This window comes from Corylus avellana, chromosome ca4, assembly GCF_901000735.1.
Source record: "Corylus avellana chromosome ca4, CavTom2PMs-1.0".
In the NCBI taxonomy this organism is placed as follows: domain Eukaryota; kingdom Viridiplantae; phylum Streptophyta; class Magnoliopsida; order Fagales; family Betulaceae; genus Corylus; species Corylus avellana.
Genome location: NC_081544.1, coordinates 5,338,758 through 5,357,683, shown reverse-complemented (window position 1 = coordinate 5,357,683; position 18,926 = coordinate 5,338,758). Strand labels below are relative to the sequence as shown.

The 18,926-nt window shown below is 35.0% G+C and overlaps 2 protein-coding genes across 2 annotated transcripts; both read right to left on the bottom strand.

The window, feature by feature from the left end:
* Positions 1–5,177: 5,177 nt before the first annotated feature.
* On the bottom strand, positions 5,178–6,559 carry LOC132177916 (dehydration-responsive element-binding protein 2A-like). Its single transcript, XM_059590396.1, has 2 exons — positions 6,528–6,559; positions 5,178–5,847 (listed from the first exon to the last, which is right to left on the bottom strand). The coding sequence occupies exons 1-2, from the start codon at positions 6,557–6,559 to the stop codon at positions 5,178–5,180; spliced, it is 702 nt and encodes a 233-aa protein (XP_059446379.1).
* A 9,225-nt stretch (positions 6,560–15,784) lies between these two features.
* On the bottom strand, positions 15,785–18,926 carry LOC132177915 (ethylene-responsive transcription factor ERF043-like). The gene is made up of 3 exons (XM_059590395.1): positions 18,898–18,926; positions 18,709–18,810; positions 15,785–16,622 (listed from the first exon to the last, which is right to left on the bottom strand). The coding sequence occupies exons 1-3, from the start codon at positions 18,924–18,926 to the stop codon at positions 15,785–15,787; spliced, it is 969 nt and encodes a 322-aa protein (XP_059446378.1).

The window sequence follows — 18,926 nt, the reverse complement described above, 5'->3', positions numbered from 1 at the left end:
TTTTTTTTTTTTTTTTTCTAATTTATCTGTTTTCTTTCTTTCTTATGTAGCTTAATTAACGGATTAAGCACACTAATTAATACTGCACTAGACTTTGTAGATATTTAATTTTATGAATAAATATAAATAAGTTTAATTTTGTATGCAAAACATAAATTAGCAACATTTTAATTTTATGAATAAATATAAATAAGTTTAATTTTGTTTGCAAAACATAGATTAGCAACATATAATAAAACATGGTTCGGTTTAGCGCAAAAAACTTAACATGAAATTTGCGGGTTAGGGTTGAGGAGGAGTTTAACTCATTTAATTAAATGGGCTAAGTTTGGATTTACTGATCTAATCTTATATATACTCATACTTCGAGACGACTTGAACCCGACACGTAACAATTAAGATTGAAATTTTTTGACTTGTCCTATAAACCCATCACAAACCAAATATAAAATTTGCGGGTTAAGGTTGAAAAGTTAAACCATTTTAATTTTACACCTACACATCAACACGCAATGTGAAGGAAGTTTCCAAAGGTGTTGTTAACATACTTGGGACAAATTATCACATAATCGTGGGAAAGACAATTCGTGAGGGTTGGGAATACCGTTAATCAAGGGTATACAATTTGTCTTAATTTGATATTGTAAAACTAGAAAACTTTTGAATTCAAAAGAGAAATTATTTTTAAAGATGATTTTATAAACGTATAACTTTTGTATACAATTACGACTTATGATTTAGTATGAAATTAAGTTTAAGACTTGTTCGTTTTTATTTTACATAAACATTCACATGCACAGACATAGAGGGACTCTATGTATCTAATGTATTTATTGATTTGCATAGGTACGGATTCTCCACGCAAAAAACTTCCTTGATGGAGCTTGTCAACTAGGCCACCATGGCCCGATTATTCATTCTAGGGATAAATATAAAATTGGTCCTTGTGGTTAGTCTAAATTACAAATCATGATCTTCATGGCTCTTAGGAGGTCTCTCCTATAACAGAAGTTAGTGAACTCGAGCAGAGACGACGAGGAGGCAGCTGGCACATTCCACGACCCAATGGGTGCGAGAGAGTGAGGACGTGACAGTGAAAGCGTAGGCCACGATGCTATGCTCTAAAGCTTCGCAATGGCTTTCATGTTGAAAGGAAGAAAGAAAATACGTTTGCAGATTCTGGACCGTCGCTGTTGAAGGATGGTACATGTGAAATGCACCGCATTGACGCCCACATCCACTTCAAATTACGCTTGTGGAAGGTGAGACTCAATTAAGAGAGGTTTCTTGATCTATTACCTATAATTTATTAAAGGGTTACGTACCTAATACCCTAATACTCTTAGGGTTTTATTTCTTTATTATTATTATTTTTTTCCTTACATTTTGATTTTTATCACATGAGGTACTTATGGTTTGATAAAGTCCAAATTGATCATTTTGTCCATTGACCATTAATTGACTTAACGGAAGTTCACGTAACTGATACGCAGAGCAATTAAAATTCGACATATGGAAGAAGTGATCATTCCGTGATGATGTAGCCACCTAATTAATTAATTTTTATTAAATTAAAAATATATATATTTTTTTAAAAAAATGGAGTGGCTCCCATGGAGCCAAGGGGGTGGCCGAAACCACCCCCAAGACCCACTGGGGGTGGTTTTTGGCCACCCCCTTGGCACCAAGGGGGTGGCCATGGAGCAAGGGGGTGGCCAGGCCACTCCCATGAACCCAAGGGGGTAGTACCCACTAGGGTGCCCATGGCATCGAGCCACCCCCAAATGGTCACGGGCGTGGCTCCAGATTTTTTTTTCTTTTCTTTTTTGATTTTTTTTGTTTTTTTTTTTAAAAAAATATATATATAATTTTATTAGGTGGCCATGTCATCAGTGATGTTGTGGCCACTTATTCTAAGTGTCAAATTTTAATTGGTTCACGTGTCAGTAACGTGAACTTCTGTTAAGTCAACTAATGGTTAATGGACGGAATGACCAATTTGGTCTTTATCAAAATCACAGGAGAAAAAATCAAACCCTAAAGGGAAAAAAAAATAAAGAAATGAAACCCTAGGGAGTATTAGGTATTTAACCTTGTATTAAATCTTAATTATTGATTTTTCAAATTAAATTATTAGAATTATAAATATAATTAAACATTGATAAGTACTTACTTGTATAATAAAGTTTCAATTATTTAATTTGAAATTAATTATTAAAGTAATAAAATATTTTAAAATTCGATAAGCTCGGTGAATGCTGGTATATGTGAAACGCGCCGTATTGATGACATCCACATCCACTTCAAATTTCGCTCATATAAGTTGAGAGCCATGTTTTGGGGAATTCTTGATCTATTATGTACAATTTATTAAATCTCAATTATTAGTTTCAAATTAAAATAATTCAGAGTATGTCATATTAGTTTTTAAAATGTAAGTAAATATAATAAATATTGAAAATAAATACGATAAATATTTAAATGATAAAATCTTAATTATTTAATTTAAGAGAAAAGTTTATTGAGAGAGAGACATAGAGTCCGACTGACCCGTTTTATTTAATTCTATCCTTTACACAACTTGTTCCTTCCCCTTTCCCCCTTCCCATATTTGATTTGAAAAAAATTTAAAAAAAAAGACTTGTTCCTTTTGTGATATCCTAGGTGGGGCATTGTCTTGACTTCCTTGACCTGCTGTAACTTTTTCAATCAGCTTTGCTGCCCTGGGATATCTGTTGATAATGTCTTCCTAAATGGTAGTAACATGAATCTCTCTCAATTGTGAAGAAGGATCTGCCAAAATTGTCACAACCTGAGAAAGGTTATTACATATTCAGATATTAGTACACTGCACCCGGAAAACAAGAAATGAAAAATCCCAGCAATTGATGCAGCTATTACAAAACCCAGATTTTGCTCCTTCCTGGTGGATTTCAGGCATGGATGATGTATATAATTTGAGAACATCGACTTTGAATAAATTCAGCATTGTTCATTTTATTTAAGAAGTTTAAGTCCTTGGCTACCTCAATTAAGCATAATATGAAAATACAGCTCAGTCTTTCACAAAACACTCACTGTGAGTAGGTTTGAAATTTCTTAGATTCCTTGACAGCATCCTGAGAGGCATATGCTCATTAGCAATATCCAGCAGATAGTCATTTGGAAGACTAAGAGTGTCAACATTCTTTTGCAACCTTTCAATAGCCTCCAATGCCTGAAGAGAAGTATATATAATGTAACTTGAAATTCCAAAAGCTATAGGAATTTTTGTGATAGTGAATAATAAATTTAATTATTAGTGCATAGTTCTACTATTCAACTAATGTAATATTTTTTTCTAGCAGTCTAGTATAGCTGAGCTGAAGCCAAGTCAATCATATGCCAAGATGAAAATAACACTTTATGGTATCATATAAAGTGTTATTTCCAAAATGTTTGCAAGTATTGACAAAAAAAAAAAAAAAAAAAACTAGAGAATTAGTCATGGAATGAACAAGAGCTGCCTGCCACTCAGAAGAAAAACTAATTAACTGTATCAGAACCTTCTCCATCAGTGGATCAAGGGAAGAACTATCATCTTATCAATTTCTAAGTCTCTAAAAAAGTATTTACAATTATACATAGAATACCAGAAACCTTAGGCCATTTTGGTAAAGATTGAATATCATCATGATTTTGCTTATTCCACACAATACAAAACGTAGCTGAACAATCTGAGAACATGTGAATCAGAGGATAAACTTCTTCAATGGGTGTCCCAGGCTTTAATGCCATCTCAGGCCTCATGCCCTTCTACTTAATTTGTTGGACTAGTTCTTGCCAATTTTCTGCAAGAAGCACCATGAGACTCCTTTTTCAAAAAAGAATAAAGTAATCAAATTGAACAAGGTAAGAAATACTTGTTGAATGCAAATTTGAAGATCCATCTATGCACTGCAGGATTGAGAAGCCCATGCCCATGGTGATGGGTTAATTGAAAAGATGCAAACTCAATAGTCATTTTCTATTAGCACAAAACCATCCTTCTGAATATTGGCCCTCTAAATAATTCACCTTGAGACCCGCAAACAAATGACAGATGAAATTTAAATGACCCTTTTACCATCATAGATCAGTTCAAACACAGATATACAGATGGGAGAGGTTGACTGCCCATATGTCATGTTTGGCTGGAGAGAAATTCTGAAAGTCATCCCTCAATTGTTAGAAGTGATGAAACCATTTTGTAAACTGTAGAGGAGATGATTGAGGACAAGTTGTCCTCAAACAGATATCTCAATGATTCATTTCAAGCTAGAAGGATTTCTAGCAAGTGCATCTCAAATTCTGTATTTTCTCATAGCTAGCCACTGTAAAAACTCTGTTTTTTTATGCTGTTTATGTACTACCAGCTTGTACTGTTATTAGTTTGTTGGTTTAGTAAAATTCCGAATTCATCTTAGGGAGAAAAAAACAAAAACAAAAACAAAACAAAAGGAATGCAGCAACAATTAGTAAGCATCAAGCTCATTAGGAGTACAAACCATTTGTGGTCTGATAGAAATAAATGAAACATATTTAAAATAATTCAAAAACTAATCAAGATCTTGTTCTGGCCATTATATAATCAGTTTTCTGCTATATTTAAGTGATACAAATTAGTGTAAAATCACGAATCAATGAGCCCGCATCACAGATATACCACACAACTTTTTCCTTTTTCCTTCTTAGAGAGCATTAAACATGAACAATGCAGGAGCCAGGAACAATGCATCGTAGATAAACCCCTAAACATGAACAATGCAGGAGCCAGGAAGATAAGAGAGAAATGGATCATTCTTAAACAATGTGTGTAGTATACAAGACAAGCAATAAGAAAAATAAACAACTAAAACTTTGTTTATTATCCCGACCCATAAAGGTCATTCATTTACAACGTGTAAATTTATATACCCTCAAATCCCAAATCTAAAACCTATAAAGAATCTCACTTACAGAGAAAAAAAAAAAAAAACAATTAAATTCTCCAATCTAAAACCTATAAAGAATCGCTTACAAAAAATTAAAAAAAATATAAAGAATCAACTACAAAAATCAGCATGTCAAACAAAATTGACATGAATCAGACCTATCATCCTTCTTATACTACTCCATTAATTAACTCCGGAACGTGCCTACCCATATGATTGAGACCCCTAACAACTTGTCATTTGGATTTTGCAGCTGTCTGCAAGATCTGATGGCTTTTCGCATTGGTCATCACCAAGAAATCCCCAATGACCACCATCAAAATTGTCGAATCTAAATAGTGATTCGATGTTGCTAAAGAGCTCATCGTCGGAAAGCTTGGGAATGTCACCCAAATCACCTTTCCCAGCCTCATTCTTCACATTAGGCGAAATATGGGCAATGTCCTCAAATGCAGCTTCATTGTCAGCAAATGCAATGCTTTGCACATCCTCATTCCTCAAGTTGGGGGAAACAGGTGTGCTCTCGTCAACAGCAAAGACCGCAGAGTTGTTTGATGTAGTCGTTGAATCCAACCCTGCTGGAAAGTTGAGGCGAGCACGAGGGCCGTACATAGCCCTCGCAGCTTCATCATAAGCAAGGGCACCTTCCAGAGAGTTTGTAAAAGTACCCAGCCACAGCCGATTCCCCCCGTTTGGCTTTCGAATTTCTGCAACCCATTTGCCCCAGGTCCTTTGTCTTGCTCCTCTATAAGTGCATAGTGAGTTCTGAGGCCCTCCCTGGCCTTTCATGCATCCTTTCTTAGACACAATGGCTTGAAGTTTTCCAGATCGTTTGGTGTCAACGTTACACTCTTTCCACCGTGCAAGAGTCTCAACAGCTCGTGACTTCCTCTTTCTAATAGAAACAAAAAACAAAAAGAAGAGATTTTTAGATCACAAGTGAAAATTCTTTTGCACATATATATATTGTTCATCAGCAAAAGGCAACAGTCAAGCAAACTGACTTCTAATACGAGATCGAGAAGAGAACGAAACCAAAACTCCAAAAATATAGACTAAGCCCTAACTACTTGGGCCTTACTGTGGGCAGCCCAACCTAAGATCCGAAGGGATTCGGCCACTAACCTAATATATTATATACCAATTACAGAAATTCGAGGCCTTACTGTGGGCTGCCCAACCCAAGATCCGAAGGGATTCGGCCACTAACCTAATATATTATATACCAATTACAGAAATTCTTCGGCCACTAACCTAATATACCCATTACAGAAATTTGAAAATAACGGTGTAAAACGAAAAAAAACAGGCGAACAGAGTAATCGACTAACGTCAAGGGAAAACCGGAGATCAAACAAGAAACAACCCAAGATCCAAAGATCGAGATGTGCGTGCGTGCGCCCAGGTGAAATTAACCGAGAAAATCAAACAATAAAAAAAAAAAATCAAGGAAAACCCAAAAGACAAAAAATGGAATTTCCTATAAAAAAACAATCACCGCTCCGCAGCAAAACCCCATAGACCAACCCACAACAACACAAAGAAAAACTTCAAAGAAAGGGACAGAAAAGGTACCTCGTAGTCGTCGTGGTCTTTGAAGACGACATGGTGGAAGCGAAAGAAAGTTCTGTCTGCGAGAGGCTGAGAGCAGAGAGAGCGATCGATTGTGAAGAGCAGAGAGAGCAATCGAATGCGAAGAGCAGAGAGAGCGATCGATTGTGAAATTCACAGGCTCGGAGAATGCGTCTTCCAAAAAAAACCCTAGAAAACCAACGCGGCGTAGAACATGCAAGCAGGAAATAGAGTAAGCGGAGAGAGTGAGAGAGGTTCCTTTATAACCCATCTCCAGTTATTACGTGACGTGGAGATTTTCTATTCGTCCTCTGCACTTTGGAAGCCTTGGTCCGTAATGTGCAGAAACCGGTGGGAATCATCTCGCTGCTGTATATCCGGCGTCGAAACTTGAAATAGAAATTGACTTTAATGTCCTGATATTTGCTGATAACTTCATTTATGCCCCTCAACACAAAATTCGCTGATGTGGCCTTGAGTCCCTGGAAAGTAAATTTAGCTTTTTTTGAGGAAGAATTTGTTACTGCTTACTTAATTATGAAACCAATTGTGTTAATTAATGTCTCTCTCTTACAATACCAAAGTAATGTTAAATGTCTCTCAACGTCCGAAAAAAAAAAAAACGACCTTAAAAAAATTTTAATAAGACAATAAGATAAAAAAAAAATAAACAAAAACAAAAACAAAAAAATTTAAAAAAGTAATTGTTTAAAAAATTTTATTTTTTTGAAAAGGAAAAAATTATAATACATACAAATTAAAATGATCTGCTTGGTTTTTTTTTTTTCCCCCTCTCTTTTAAATATTTTTAATTTTTAAAGAAAAATTTAGCTGTTAGTTTTTTGCTATAATTTTAAGATTTTTTTTTTAAAAATAATTCATTAAGGGTATTTTTTTCATTGGAGGGCATAGTTTCAGAGGGGCATTAATATAATTGGTAATTTAAGGAGAACATTGACAAATGAATGGTAGCTTGAAGGGCCAGGGTATGTGTATTTTTCCTTTTCTTTTTTTTTTTTGTTCTCTCTTATATCACAATTAGGGTATTATCAAATTATGTTCTACCTTCTACTTTTATTTTTTAAAAAATAAATCAAGTTATTGAGTTTTATTATTATTACAAATTAAAGATAAGGATAAATATATTATAAATCTCCTTGTCAACGCGCCAAAACTGAAAAACTCCCTAAACTTTTTCTCTTTTTTTTTTTTCCGAATTTTTACTCCCGCGGTCAATTGAAAATGCAAATTAACCCCTACCGTTACATTTTTTTCCCAAAGATTTAACGTCTGCCTGTCCCAAACTAAACGCACCGTTTTGCCACGTTAACATATTAATTTAATTTAAAAATTAAATCTACAAAAAAAAAAAAACTGAAGGGGTCGCCGAAAAGCGAACCACAATGCCCTTGGGGTGATCAAGGACCAAATAATAATAATAAAATAAAAAAATAAAAGGGTTCAGCCATCTTTGGGGGTGGTTCGGCCACCCCCAAGGCCAAACCCTCAAAAAATAAAATTGTAGGTTTGCCCTTGGAGGTGGCCGAACCACCCCTCCCCAAGAGCAGCTTCCACAGAATTTGTAAAAATACCCGGTCAGTGCATCTTCCTTCCGTTTGGCACTCGAATGTCTACAATCCATTTGCCCTAGGTCCTCTATACTTGCACTCTAAATTCTAAGGCCCTCCCTTGCCGTTCATGCATTCCTTCTTGGACCCAATGCCTTGAATTTTCAGAATTGGTTTAGACTCAAGCTGGATCTGATTCTCTTTCCAATTGGCAAGAGTCTCATCCACGGACATAGATCGTGACTTCCTCTTCCTGGAAAAACAAAAAAAAAGAAAAAGAAAACAGATTTAGCTCACAAGTAGGCATCTTTGAAAAATTCTATAAAAAATATATTGTTAACAATATTGCACAGCGAAGGAAACAATCAAGCCAAAAAGGCATTACTCCTAACACGGGACGCCAAAAAAACAAAAACAGAGGCAGTCAACAAAATTATTACAAGACATACTGCTCTTATTCCCAACAAACAATATCACAAACATGTTCCTTTCATTCTTAACTTACGTAATGGGTGTTTCATGCATATTGTTCAATAAAACTTGAAAGAGCCGTATATATTAAATTCCAAAGTTGTAAGAAAAGCCGTAACGAACAAGAAACCCAAATATTCAAGAGACAAAAAATGGAATTTTCCAGATCCCTAGAAAACAATACAAAAATATCAAACGCACAATAACCACTCATCTGCAAAACCCCAGAAGAACCAACCCACAACACAAAAATATCAAACACACAAAAACCACTCCTCCGAAAAGCCCCATAAAAACGAACCCACAACAACAAAAGAAAAATTTCAAAGAAAGGGTTCTTAGTAGTCGTGTTCTGTGAAGACGAAGACATGGCAGTGAAAGAAAACTTTTTTTGGTGAGAGGTTGAGAGCAGAGAGTGAGCTTGTGGAATCCAGAGAGAGAGTTCGGAGAAGAACCCAATGATGCAAAGAACCAAAAAAACTAAGAAAACCAAGCGGCGGAAAGCGGTGATCAAAAGAAACAGAGTACGCGGTGATCACAAAAAGGAACAGAGTAAGAGGAGAGAGTGAGGGAGGGTTCCTTTACAACCGTCTTCCATGATGTGGCGCTTTTCTATTCGCCTTGCAACTTTTTGAAAACCCATTAAGGCGAAGTGTACAGAAACCTAACTCTATATGGGCGCCGAAACTTCAAACGTAAATTGACTATTATGTCCTGCTGTTTTGTTTATGACACTTAACACAAAATCGGCTTTTGTGGCCTAGTCCCTGGGCAGTAAATAATTAGCTTTTTGAGGAAGAATTTGTTAGTACTAAAGGATTGAGACCGATAGCAAGGGATTGGGATCCCCGGAAATGTTTAAAAATTGCCACGGTAACAATTTTGAAATATGGACCCTTAGATGCATCTAAGGGTATGCATCTAAGACCCAAAACAATGTGACTGATTCATACCAAAAAAAAAAATAAATAGAAACTCAGTTCTTTGCTTGAACAGAGTAATAGCAACAACCATAACAATTTTTTTTTTTTTTTTTTTCTTTCAAATTTGTTCCTAGAAATTTAGAAGAATTTCCGGGTCCATGGCAGTTTTTTAGAGGAATCAATCAGTTTTGTGGGGAAAAAATAGAAAGAGGAGAAAACGAAAGAAGGGAAAGAGAGAAGAGAAACGAGAAAAGAAAGAAAGAAAGAAGAAGAAGACTGACAAGACATGGAGAAAAAAAAACAACAAAAAGACGTTTTTTTTTATTTGCAAACCTCGGGAACAGGTGCTTAGATGCAGGCCCTAAGATGCATCTAAGGGCCTGTATTTCAAAATTGTTACCCAGCTGGCAAATTTTAAACATTGCTGGGGATCCCAATCCGATAGCAAGTTAGACAAAACCAAGAAAGACTTTTTTGTTTTTTTTTTTTTTTCCTTTTCTTTTTTATGTTCAATATTTCTGACAACATATTATATTCTCCTTTGTTTTGTTTTTTTTGTTTTGTTTTTTGTTGTATCACAATTAACGGATTGACAATAACACAAGTAAATATCGAAAACTAATACCTTTACCTACAGGCTACATCACATGCTAATTGCTAATTACCACTTGCTGATCACGAGAGGCAAATTCATGTGGAAATACATAGTTGTTTGTATGTAGTCTTCAATACGCTGCATCCATACGTATTGGATGCGAGCTAAAACCCTTGTTTTTTTTTTTCCCTAATTAAAACCCTTGTTTCAATATACAACACTTCATATATGCTTCTTAATATTTGATCAAAAACTCATGTTGTATCATTCATGGAAGGCATCCTCTCTCTCTCTCTCGATCTCTCATGAACTAAGTGGAGTTGGAGCTGCCACGAGGAATGTTTTTTTTTTTTTTTTTTTGTCACCAAAAGGGGGTCGTGGCAGGACTTAAATCACTAACTAGTTTCAAAAAGTATCACACGAGGGAGTTACTTATCATAAACTTAAATACTGACCTGCACCTTAGATGAGTTTTTAATCTTATTTAATTAATTAATTAATTAATTATTTTTAAAAAAAGAAAATTTAAAAAAAAATAATAATCAATTGGACAAAATGGGGGTGGCTCGAGCCAGTACCCTTATGTCCGGCTACCCCCAAGGCCGTGGGAGTGACTCGACCATCTCCATTTGGTTTAGTTGTGACTTCGACTACCCCCTATGGCTGGTCGGGGGGAGCTCGAATCACCCCATGACCCTTGAGGTGGTTCGAACACTCCTAACTTGCAAACAATTTTTTTTTTTTTTTTTTTGACCTTTTAGGGATAGCTTGGCAATTCTTAAAGGCCACGAGGTGGTTTAGCTACCCTCAAACCGGCCATAAGGGGTGGACAAAACCATCTCCATTTTGCAAGTTGAGGAGGCCACCCGGCCTCAAGGGCCTTATGAGTGGTTTGGCCATCCCTTGGTTGGCCATAGAGGTGGCTCTAGCCAAGCCCCTTGCCCAAAAGCCACCCCCAATTTTGCCCAACATAATTCTTTTTGTTCATTTTTGTTTTCTTCTTTTAATTTTTAATGTTTAAATAATATTAAAAACTCATATAGGACAAACATCACGTTTTTATGCGCGTTAACATGAGTAATATTAAGATGTTTGTATTAGGTAAATAATAATATTTTATTTTATTATTATTATTATTATAAGAGAAAATATTATTATTTAATTATAAGAGAAAACATCACGTTTTCAGAGGTCATCGACTCAAGCCAAAAAAATAGCCAAATATGATAAACTTATTGACCCATAGCATTTCACTATTAAAAATATAAATACATAAAACTTACAAATTAATTTAAAAAAAAAAAAAAAAATAGTGGGGTGATTGACTCAAAATTTGCATTTATCCATTCTCAATGCTTTAAGGTTTATATGTATTAATTTGCAACACTTTACAGGTTATTGTAGATTTTTAGTTTGCATTCAACTTCTCTTTGTTGCCTTTCTTCATAACCTCATCTGCAAGCTCAACTCTACTCTCAATTCACTTTTCTCATCCTCATTCTTCAAGTTCGAGGAGTATCTTGATGTCTTCGTTGAATCCAACCCTACTGGAGTTTTTACCCGCGTAATGCTCGATGAAGTTTTAGCTTAACAAGATTCTAGAAAGTTGAGGCGAGAGCCAGAGCCGTACATAGTCTTCGCAACTTCATCATAAGCAAGGCTAGCTTCCACAGCATTTTTAAAAGTACCAAGCTAGAGCCTCTTTCCTTTCCCATTTGGCTGCCGAATTTTTGCAACTCATTTACCCCAAGTACTTTGTCTAACTCCTTTGTAGTTGCATTTTGAGTTCTCAGGCCCTCCCTTTCCTTTCATGCATCCTTTCTTCGACCCAATGCCTTGAACTTTACGAATTGGTTTAGAGTCAAGCTGGGTCTGACTCTCATCAAGCTAGGTCTGACTCTCTTTCCACTAGGCAAGAGTCTCAACAACTCTTGACTTCCTCTTCCTAAAAAAAACAAAACAACAGATTTAGCTCTGTTATAAGAGTTATTACGGTTAGTAATTGTGGTGATCATATGCTAGGAGAATTTTTTTTTAATTAAGAATATGTTATAATTGCTTCCAGTCACTCTACCTCTAGAACTTGGGGCATTTCAATTACGGTTTGAGGGTAGTTTGGTCATTGTGATATTTTCCTAATCCTACATATTAGGATGTTTGTATTAGGTTAAATAACAAGCTGAATAATACAATCAGCCTCCTCTTCTCCCTCTAATTTTCTTACTACAAAACTATTAACATGGGATCAAAGCCTTAGGGTTTAGATCTTTGTTCCTTTGTTTTTTTTTTTTTTTTTTCTTGTTTTGGTGAGTGTTCTTTGGGTGGCAGCACCGCCCACAGTGGAAGCCTTAGAGCCCACACGCGCAGTGCCTTGAAAGATATTGTCCCTGGTTGAGTTTGAAAAAAAAAAAAAAACAATTGCGCGTTCCGGCGAAGGTTCTTGTTTTCTTTTTCAGTAGTATTTCAACTTGGTTTTGGTGTCTCCGGCATGTTCTGCTCATATTCTGCAAGTTCTTTCGAGACTCATTGGTTGATAACGTGAAATGTGATCGTTGTTAGTTGTTGAGATCCGACCAGCCTTAGTGTTTTGTGGTGAGATCCGATCGGCCTTGGTATTTTGCAGTGAGATCCAATCTACCCTTAGTGTTTTGCAGCGAGATCCAACCGGCCTTGGTGTTTTGCGATGGGTTCCGACCGATCTTTGTTGTTTTCCTATGAGATCCTATCAACCATGGTGTATTTCGGTGAGATCCGACCACATGATGCAGTTTTCAACGAGTTTTCGACCGGCGTTAAAGTTATAGCAAATTTTCTTGTTATTTTTATGGGTCTTTGTATTTTGTGCACCAAGTTGTTCTAGCTTAAGGGAAAGTGTTGGAGTATGTTTTTATATGTATTTTTCTTTTGCTTGTTTCTTCCAAGTTGGATTTATATGATCCAGCTTGAGTAGTAGTGTTAGAAGAGTTATTAGGTCTAGTAAGTCATGGGTTTAAGGGTAGTTTGGTCATTGTGATAATATGCTAATCCTATACAGGGGAAGAGGGAGCGTCGAGGGTGGGCATTTGCATCCCCCTTGCCCCCTGTCAACTCCTAAAAATTCTCCTTACCTTTGGTAGAATTTTTTTCTATGCCATGGTTATGCCCCCTTTCAGCAACTCTGGAGGGCATGTTTTTAGGAATACCTGATTTTTTTTATTTGTCACTATAAGAAGTTGAAACTTTCATAAGAACAAAAGGTTGAAGATGATATACAGTTAATTTTATGTTTTCTTTTAAAACGCATCGTTTCACTAAAAAAAGTTTCACGCTAGCTGTTTCTTTTTTCCAATATTTTATTGAAGTATGGAACAAGCAAAATACAGCACATTACGTTTAAAGTTTTTTTTTTTAAAAAAAAAAAAATAAAAAAAAAAAAAAATTAATTAATAACATCTCAAAAAGAAATAACAAATAACAAAAAAAAAAAGCTAATTTATCACATCTCAATTTCTAAGCATAAAAATAAACAAAATGTATTTTTAAAGCAACACGCTTTCCTTTTTTTTTTTTTTTTTTTTTTAAGTTAAAATGCTGAATAAAAGTCAAAGACACACTTTCACCTCACGTGAGACATCAATTTTAGAGCCATGTGCCAATCAAATCCAAAAAGCAATTGTGGAATCTCTCTTGCTTTGATTTTGTTTTCTATCATGTGTGTGAAATTTGCAAAATCAGATATACATCTTACAAAAATTTGCTACGACATTTTCTTCTTAAAGACTTTATTAAAGTTCTACTATTCCTTTCGAGTAATGCTACAAGTTCTTCTTGTATCCCTTTAAAGATGATGTGGCACTTAAAATCATCATTGGACTTGTGATTGATCATTATTAAATTTTGATCAAATGATCATTTTAAAAGCCACCTTATTTTTTTAGGGATACAAGAGGGACTTCTAAAATTACTTATTCATTTCTCTATTCAACAATTGACACTTTATGCTTCAAGAGTTCCAGTTCCAGACTATATTCCTTAAATTTGTTCCTTTCTACTTTCAAACTTCAAGCATGCAAGCCTTCAACTAGTCCATTCAGCTTTCTCTTATAAAAATCGAGGTTTGTAATTAAATTTTTATATTTATATTTATATTGTTCTTTTAAATTAATTGTTTTAATATTTATATTGCTATTCTTGATAATTGTTTTTGTATTTAATTGTTTATGAATATATATAGTTTTTGTTTCATATTTTAATTGTATAACGTTAGTCGTGACAAAATCAATTGTAAGTTATATTTATATGTTTTAGAACGTAATGAAATTTTGTTGAATTATTTCCTTATTCTGTTAGTTATATTTTTTTTAATACTCTTAATTATTTTTTGTTCAACTTTTTTTCTTTTTTTTTTTTTTTATTCATCAAAAAATTTTGCCCCTGTATAGACATCCTGGCTCTGCCACTAATCCTATATATTAGGATGTTTGTATTAGGTTAAATAATAGGCTAAATAATACAATCAACCTCCTCTTCTCTCACTAATCTTCTTACTACAAAACTATTAACAAGCTCGAAGATAGAAATAGCCATCTTTTGCATACATATTGTTCGACATTATTGCACGGCAAAAGGCAACAATCAAGCCAAAAACAAAAAGGCATTACTTCTAATATGAGACTCCCATAATCTGCACTAATAGGCCTCTTAGGACATGAAAAATTTAAATGTCCCTTTCGGCATTCAAGACTGCAAAATGGTGAATCAAGGGAAAACCCAAAGATCAAACAATAAACAACCCAAAGATCAAACAAAAACCCAAAATCAAAGACACAATATGCAAAATTAACCGAGAAAAATAAAACAAGAAAATCAAGAAAAAACCCAAAGATCCAACAGACAAAAATGGAATTTACCAGAACCCTAGAAAACAATCACTACTCCTCCGCAAAACCAATCAAAAAAACCAACCCACAAGAGAGGGCAATTTTTTTTTTTTCAAAGAAAGGAAACGAAAATGTACCTTAACCTCGTAGTGGTGGTCTCTGAAGAAATGACGGTGAAAGAAAACCTTTGTTGGTGAGAGCAGAGATCGGAGAGTGAGAGATTGTAAATTCAGAGTACTGGTGAGTTCGAAAAATGCTTTTTGGAGAAAACAGACAAGTATTTTTTCTCCAAGAAAACCAAGAAAGGAAACCAAAAACCAGAGTAAGCGCAATGAGAGAGAGAGAGAGGGCTCCCACTCCATTTATAAAAGGAACCAGCTTTGGGCGCCAAAGTACTGCAAACTAAAACTGACTCTTATGTCTTGATATTTTGCTGATATCTTCATTTATGCCACTCAACACAAAATTTGTACATAAAGTAGACGTCTAGTGTCTGCTGTGTTATTACGGATTGAATTATCTTAAACTTGCAAAAAATTTGAGGTCGTACAACATGACCTGTTTCTTTTTAGTTATTCAATTGTTTCTTTATGTTCTCTCTGGATTTGGTCCTGCAATTTCTTATTGTTTGAAAAGTGTGTGGATATATATATATATATATAAGACCAATAAGGGAAGAGATAAAACTTCGTTTCTTATCCACTATAAACATAGAATCAACAATAAAGAATATATATCCTCAAATTTAAACAAAATTTGTATACACTCAAATCCAAAATATGATAATCCCAAGTCAATAGTATCCCCAGCTGTTCCTCATTTGATTTTGCAACTGTGTAATATCTTATGGCTTCCCCCATTGGTCGATATCTAGAAACCCCAATTGATCAGCATCAAATGGTAATTGGGATTCCATGTCGCTAAGGGAATTATCGTCGAAAAGCTCTGGAAAGTCATCCAAGTTAAGCAATTCATCCATGGGGACTATGAAATGACCTGTTTGTTGCTCATGTTGAGCATTTGGAGGAACATGGGTGATGTCCTCAGCTGCAAAGATCTCAATGTGGTTTGATGTAGTTGTAGAATCATCTCTCAGTTTACTTTCCCCATCCATATTCATCACATTGGGAGAAACATGTGTGATGTCCTCAACTGCAAATGTAGGCCTTGCAGCTTCATTGTAAGCAAACGCAACGTTTTCCCCATCCTCATTCATCAAGTTTGAGGAAACAGATGTGATATCCTCAACTGCAAAGACCCCGGAGTAGTTTGATGTCGCCGTTGAGTCCAACCTTGCCGCTGCCGGAGTTTCTCCCAGAGAAATGCTCGATGAATTTGTTACAGTAGTTGAAAAAGAATTTGGGAAGTTGAGGCGAGCATAAGAGCTGTACATAGCCCTCGCAGCTATATCATAAGCAATGGCAGCTTCCATAGCATTTGCAAAGGTACCAAGCCAGTGCCGCTTTCCCCCACTCGGCTCCCGAATTTCTGCAACCCATTTGCCCCAAGTCCTCTGCCGGACTCCTCGATAGTTACATTGTGAGTTCTGAGGCCCTCCCTTACCTCGCATGCATCCTTTCTTTGACCCAATGGCTTGAATTTTACAAATTGGTTTAGAGTCAAGGTGGGCCTGATTCTCCTTCCATTGGGCAAGAGTCTCATCAAACCTTGACTTCCTCTTCCTGGAAAAACAAAACAACAATTTTAGCTCACAAGTAAGCTTGTATAAATCATGATACGAGAGATTTTTAATTTTAATTTTAATTTTTTTGACATGTCCGCTCAAGAGGGGGGAGAAAGATTCGAACTAGTGATCTCCCCTTCATTAGGCGTGATTCTAACCGATTGAGCTACCTCTCTTGGGGTCAATTTTTAAAATTTTCAAAGAAATCATAAAGAAGGGAAAAGAAAAGGTATCTCATGGTGAGGGAGGGGATGGCCCGTACTGACCATGGTCCTCTCTCCTTTTAAAAAAAAATTATTTACTATAATATATCAATTGTTAAATTTATATATTTGGCTTAAAAATAATTAGGCTTCACCCTACTCATAAGAAAAAAAAACAAAACTTGGCCTTTGACCCTATTATATCAATTGTTCTATGATAACAAAAAATTATTTTATACACAAATTTTAAACAACAACAAATATTTCATTAGCAACAATCAAAATATGTTATTAAAAAAAAAAAAAAATAGGCACGAGCAATAGGGTCGTGAAAAAGTTCTTAATGTACAGCAGAATGTCGATTTCCTTTATGATAGATGCCTGAGTTAAAAATTAAAAAATAATTATTTTGTTTTTCTTTTAATACTCACTGAGTGCTAATTTTTATTTATTTATTAAAGTTTTTTTTTTTTATCTGTAATTTCTCTATCTTAATATATTTCTCATTAATGATTTTAGGGTTTTTATGAGATTAATCCTGAGTCGACCCATGAATATAGATAACCCCTCATGTTTTTTTTTTTAAATATTAATGTAATTAAAAAGTCATATCTTAAAAATAAAATAAAAAAAATATTGACTAAATTCATACTAATACAATAATTATTAATTAAGAACCTAGAGATTTAGTTTCAATATTGTATATTATAAGTCCATATATGTTATAAATTATAATTATACATATATAATACCAATTTTTTATTATAATATATTTTAACCATGTTTTGATCAATAATAACAAATTTTTGAACCATTATTCTATATAATAAATTAATGTAAATTTGGGGTCAAATATTTTAGATTTTTCAATATGAGCTCCTTCCGGAACAATTTGGCTCAATGTGGTATATTTATATATAAAGGCTCAAAACTAAAATTTCTACCAAGGCGGTTGGTTATATGTTTACTAAGAGCATTAGCAACAACTTCCCAACTATTTTCACTCAATTTAGGGAATAAAACTAATTTTTGATTCCCTAAAAAAAAAAAAAAAAAAATTCACTGTAGATTTCCTTATTTTTCCCTATATGAATTAAATACTATTTCTTTTTATCATTGCAACCAATGAGAGAAGAGAGAGAATTGTTGCGACATGTGAAGGAGAGAGGAGAGAAAATCAATTTTTTTATAATTTAATAATGCATTGGACATCTATAGTGTTTCCCAATGCATTGGGAAACACTGTAGATGCCCTTTGATGTTAGTTATATTTAGGGCTTCTGATGTGAGTATTTTTTTGTGGTTTTTTTTAGAGATTTCCTAAACATAAGAAGAGAATGGGCCATAGGGAGTCTACTGCTAGAGCTCTAACCGCTGGCTAACTGCTAACTGCCTAGTGGATGCGGTTACTGAAATTTAGAAATTGTTACAATTAGCGGTTATTGCCAAATATAATAACCTCATTTTCACCCTTGCAGGGTGCATGCATGGGCCAATAACAACTAACTATAACCGTCTTTTCACCCAGGTGCCTTGCAGCCATCCCGTAGGGGGTTACGGGCGGCTGCAAGGCACCCCTAACCCATGGGCAGAGCCACCCATGATGTTACCAATTCACATAAAAGTTTCCTGCTCGTAGTCTCGGTCTCTGAATACACAGTTTTTTTTAAAAAAAAAAAAAACAAGAAACAGAGTACGCGGTGAGAAGAATCAAGGAAAAACTCAAAGATTCAAGAAATAAAAATAGAATTTCCCAGATCCCCATAAAAACAACAAAAATATCATTCAAAGAAGCACAAGTACTCCTCCGCCGCAAAACCTCAGAAAAAATGAACCCACGACAACAAAGAAAACACAAAAGAAAGGAAAAAGAACAGGTACCTCGTAGTCGTAGACGTAGTCGTGGTCTCTGAAGACATGGCAGTGGAATACAACTTTTGTTGGTGAGAGCAGAGAGTCAAATTGTGAGTTCGGAGAAGGCTTCTGGGAAAAAGCCAAGAAACAGAGTGAGCAATGAACCAAAAAGAGAGGGAGAGAGGTTCCTTATATAAGCAAGTCTCCAGATATTACACATGAAGTGGCGCTTTTCTATTCGCCAT

What these genes read in the sequence shown, in the direction of transcription:
- LOC132177915 (XM_059590395.1), bottom strand. Translation starts at nt 18,926, where the DNA reads ATGGCGAATAGAAAAGCGCCACTTCATGT. An exon ending in AGAAAAGCGCCACTTCATGT is followed by an intron (nt 18,811 to 18,897) that starts GTAATATCTGGA and finishes GCTTTTTCCCAG; the next exon opens with AAGCCTTCTCCGAACTCACA. An exon ending in ACTACGTCTACGACTACGAG is followed by an intron (nt 16,623 to 18,708) that starts GTACCTGTTCTT and finishes TTGTTTTTCCAG; the next exon opens with GAAGAGGAAGTCAAGGTTTG.
- LOC132177916 (XM_059590396.1), bottom strand. Translation starts at nt 6,559, where the DNA reads ATGTCGTCTTCAAAGACCACGACGACTACGAG. An exon ending in AAGACCACGACGACTACGAG is followed by an intron (nt 5,848 to 6,527) that starts GTACCTTTTCTG and finishes TGTTTCTATTAG; the next exon opens with AAAGAGGAAGTCACGAGCTG.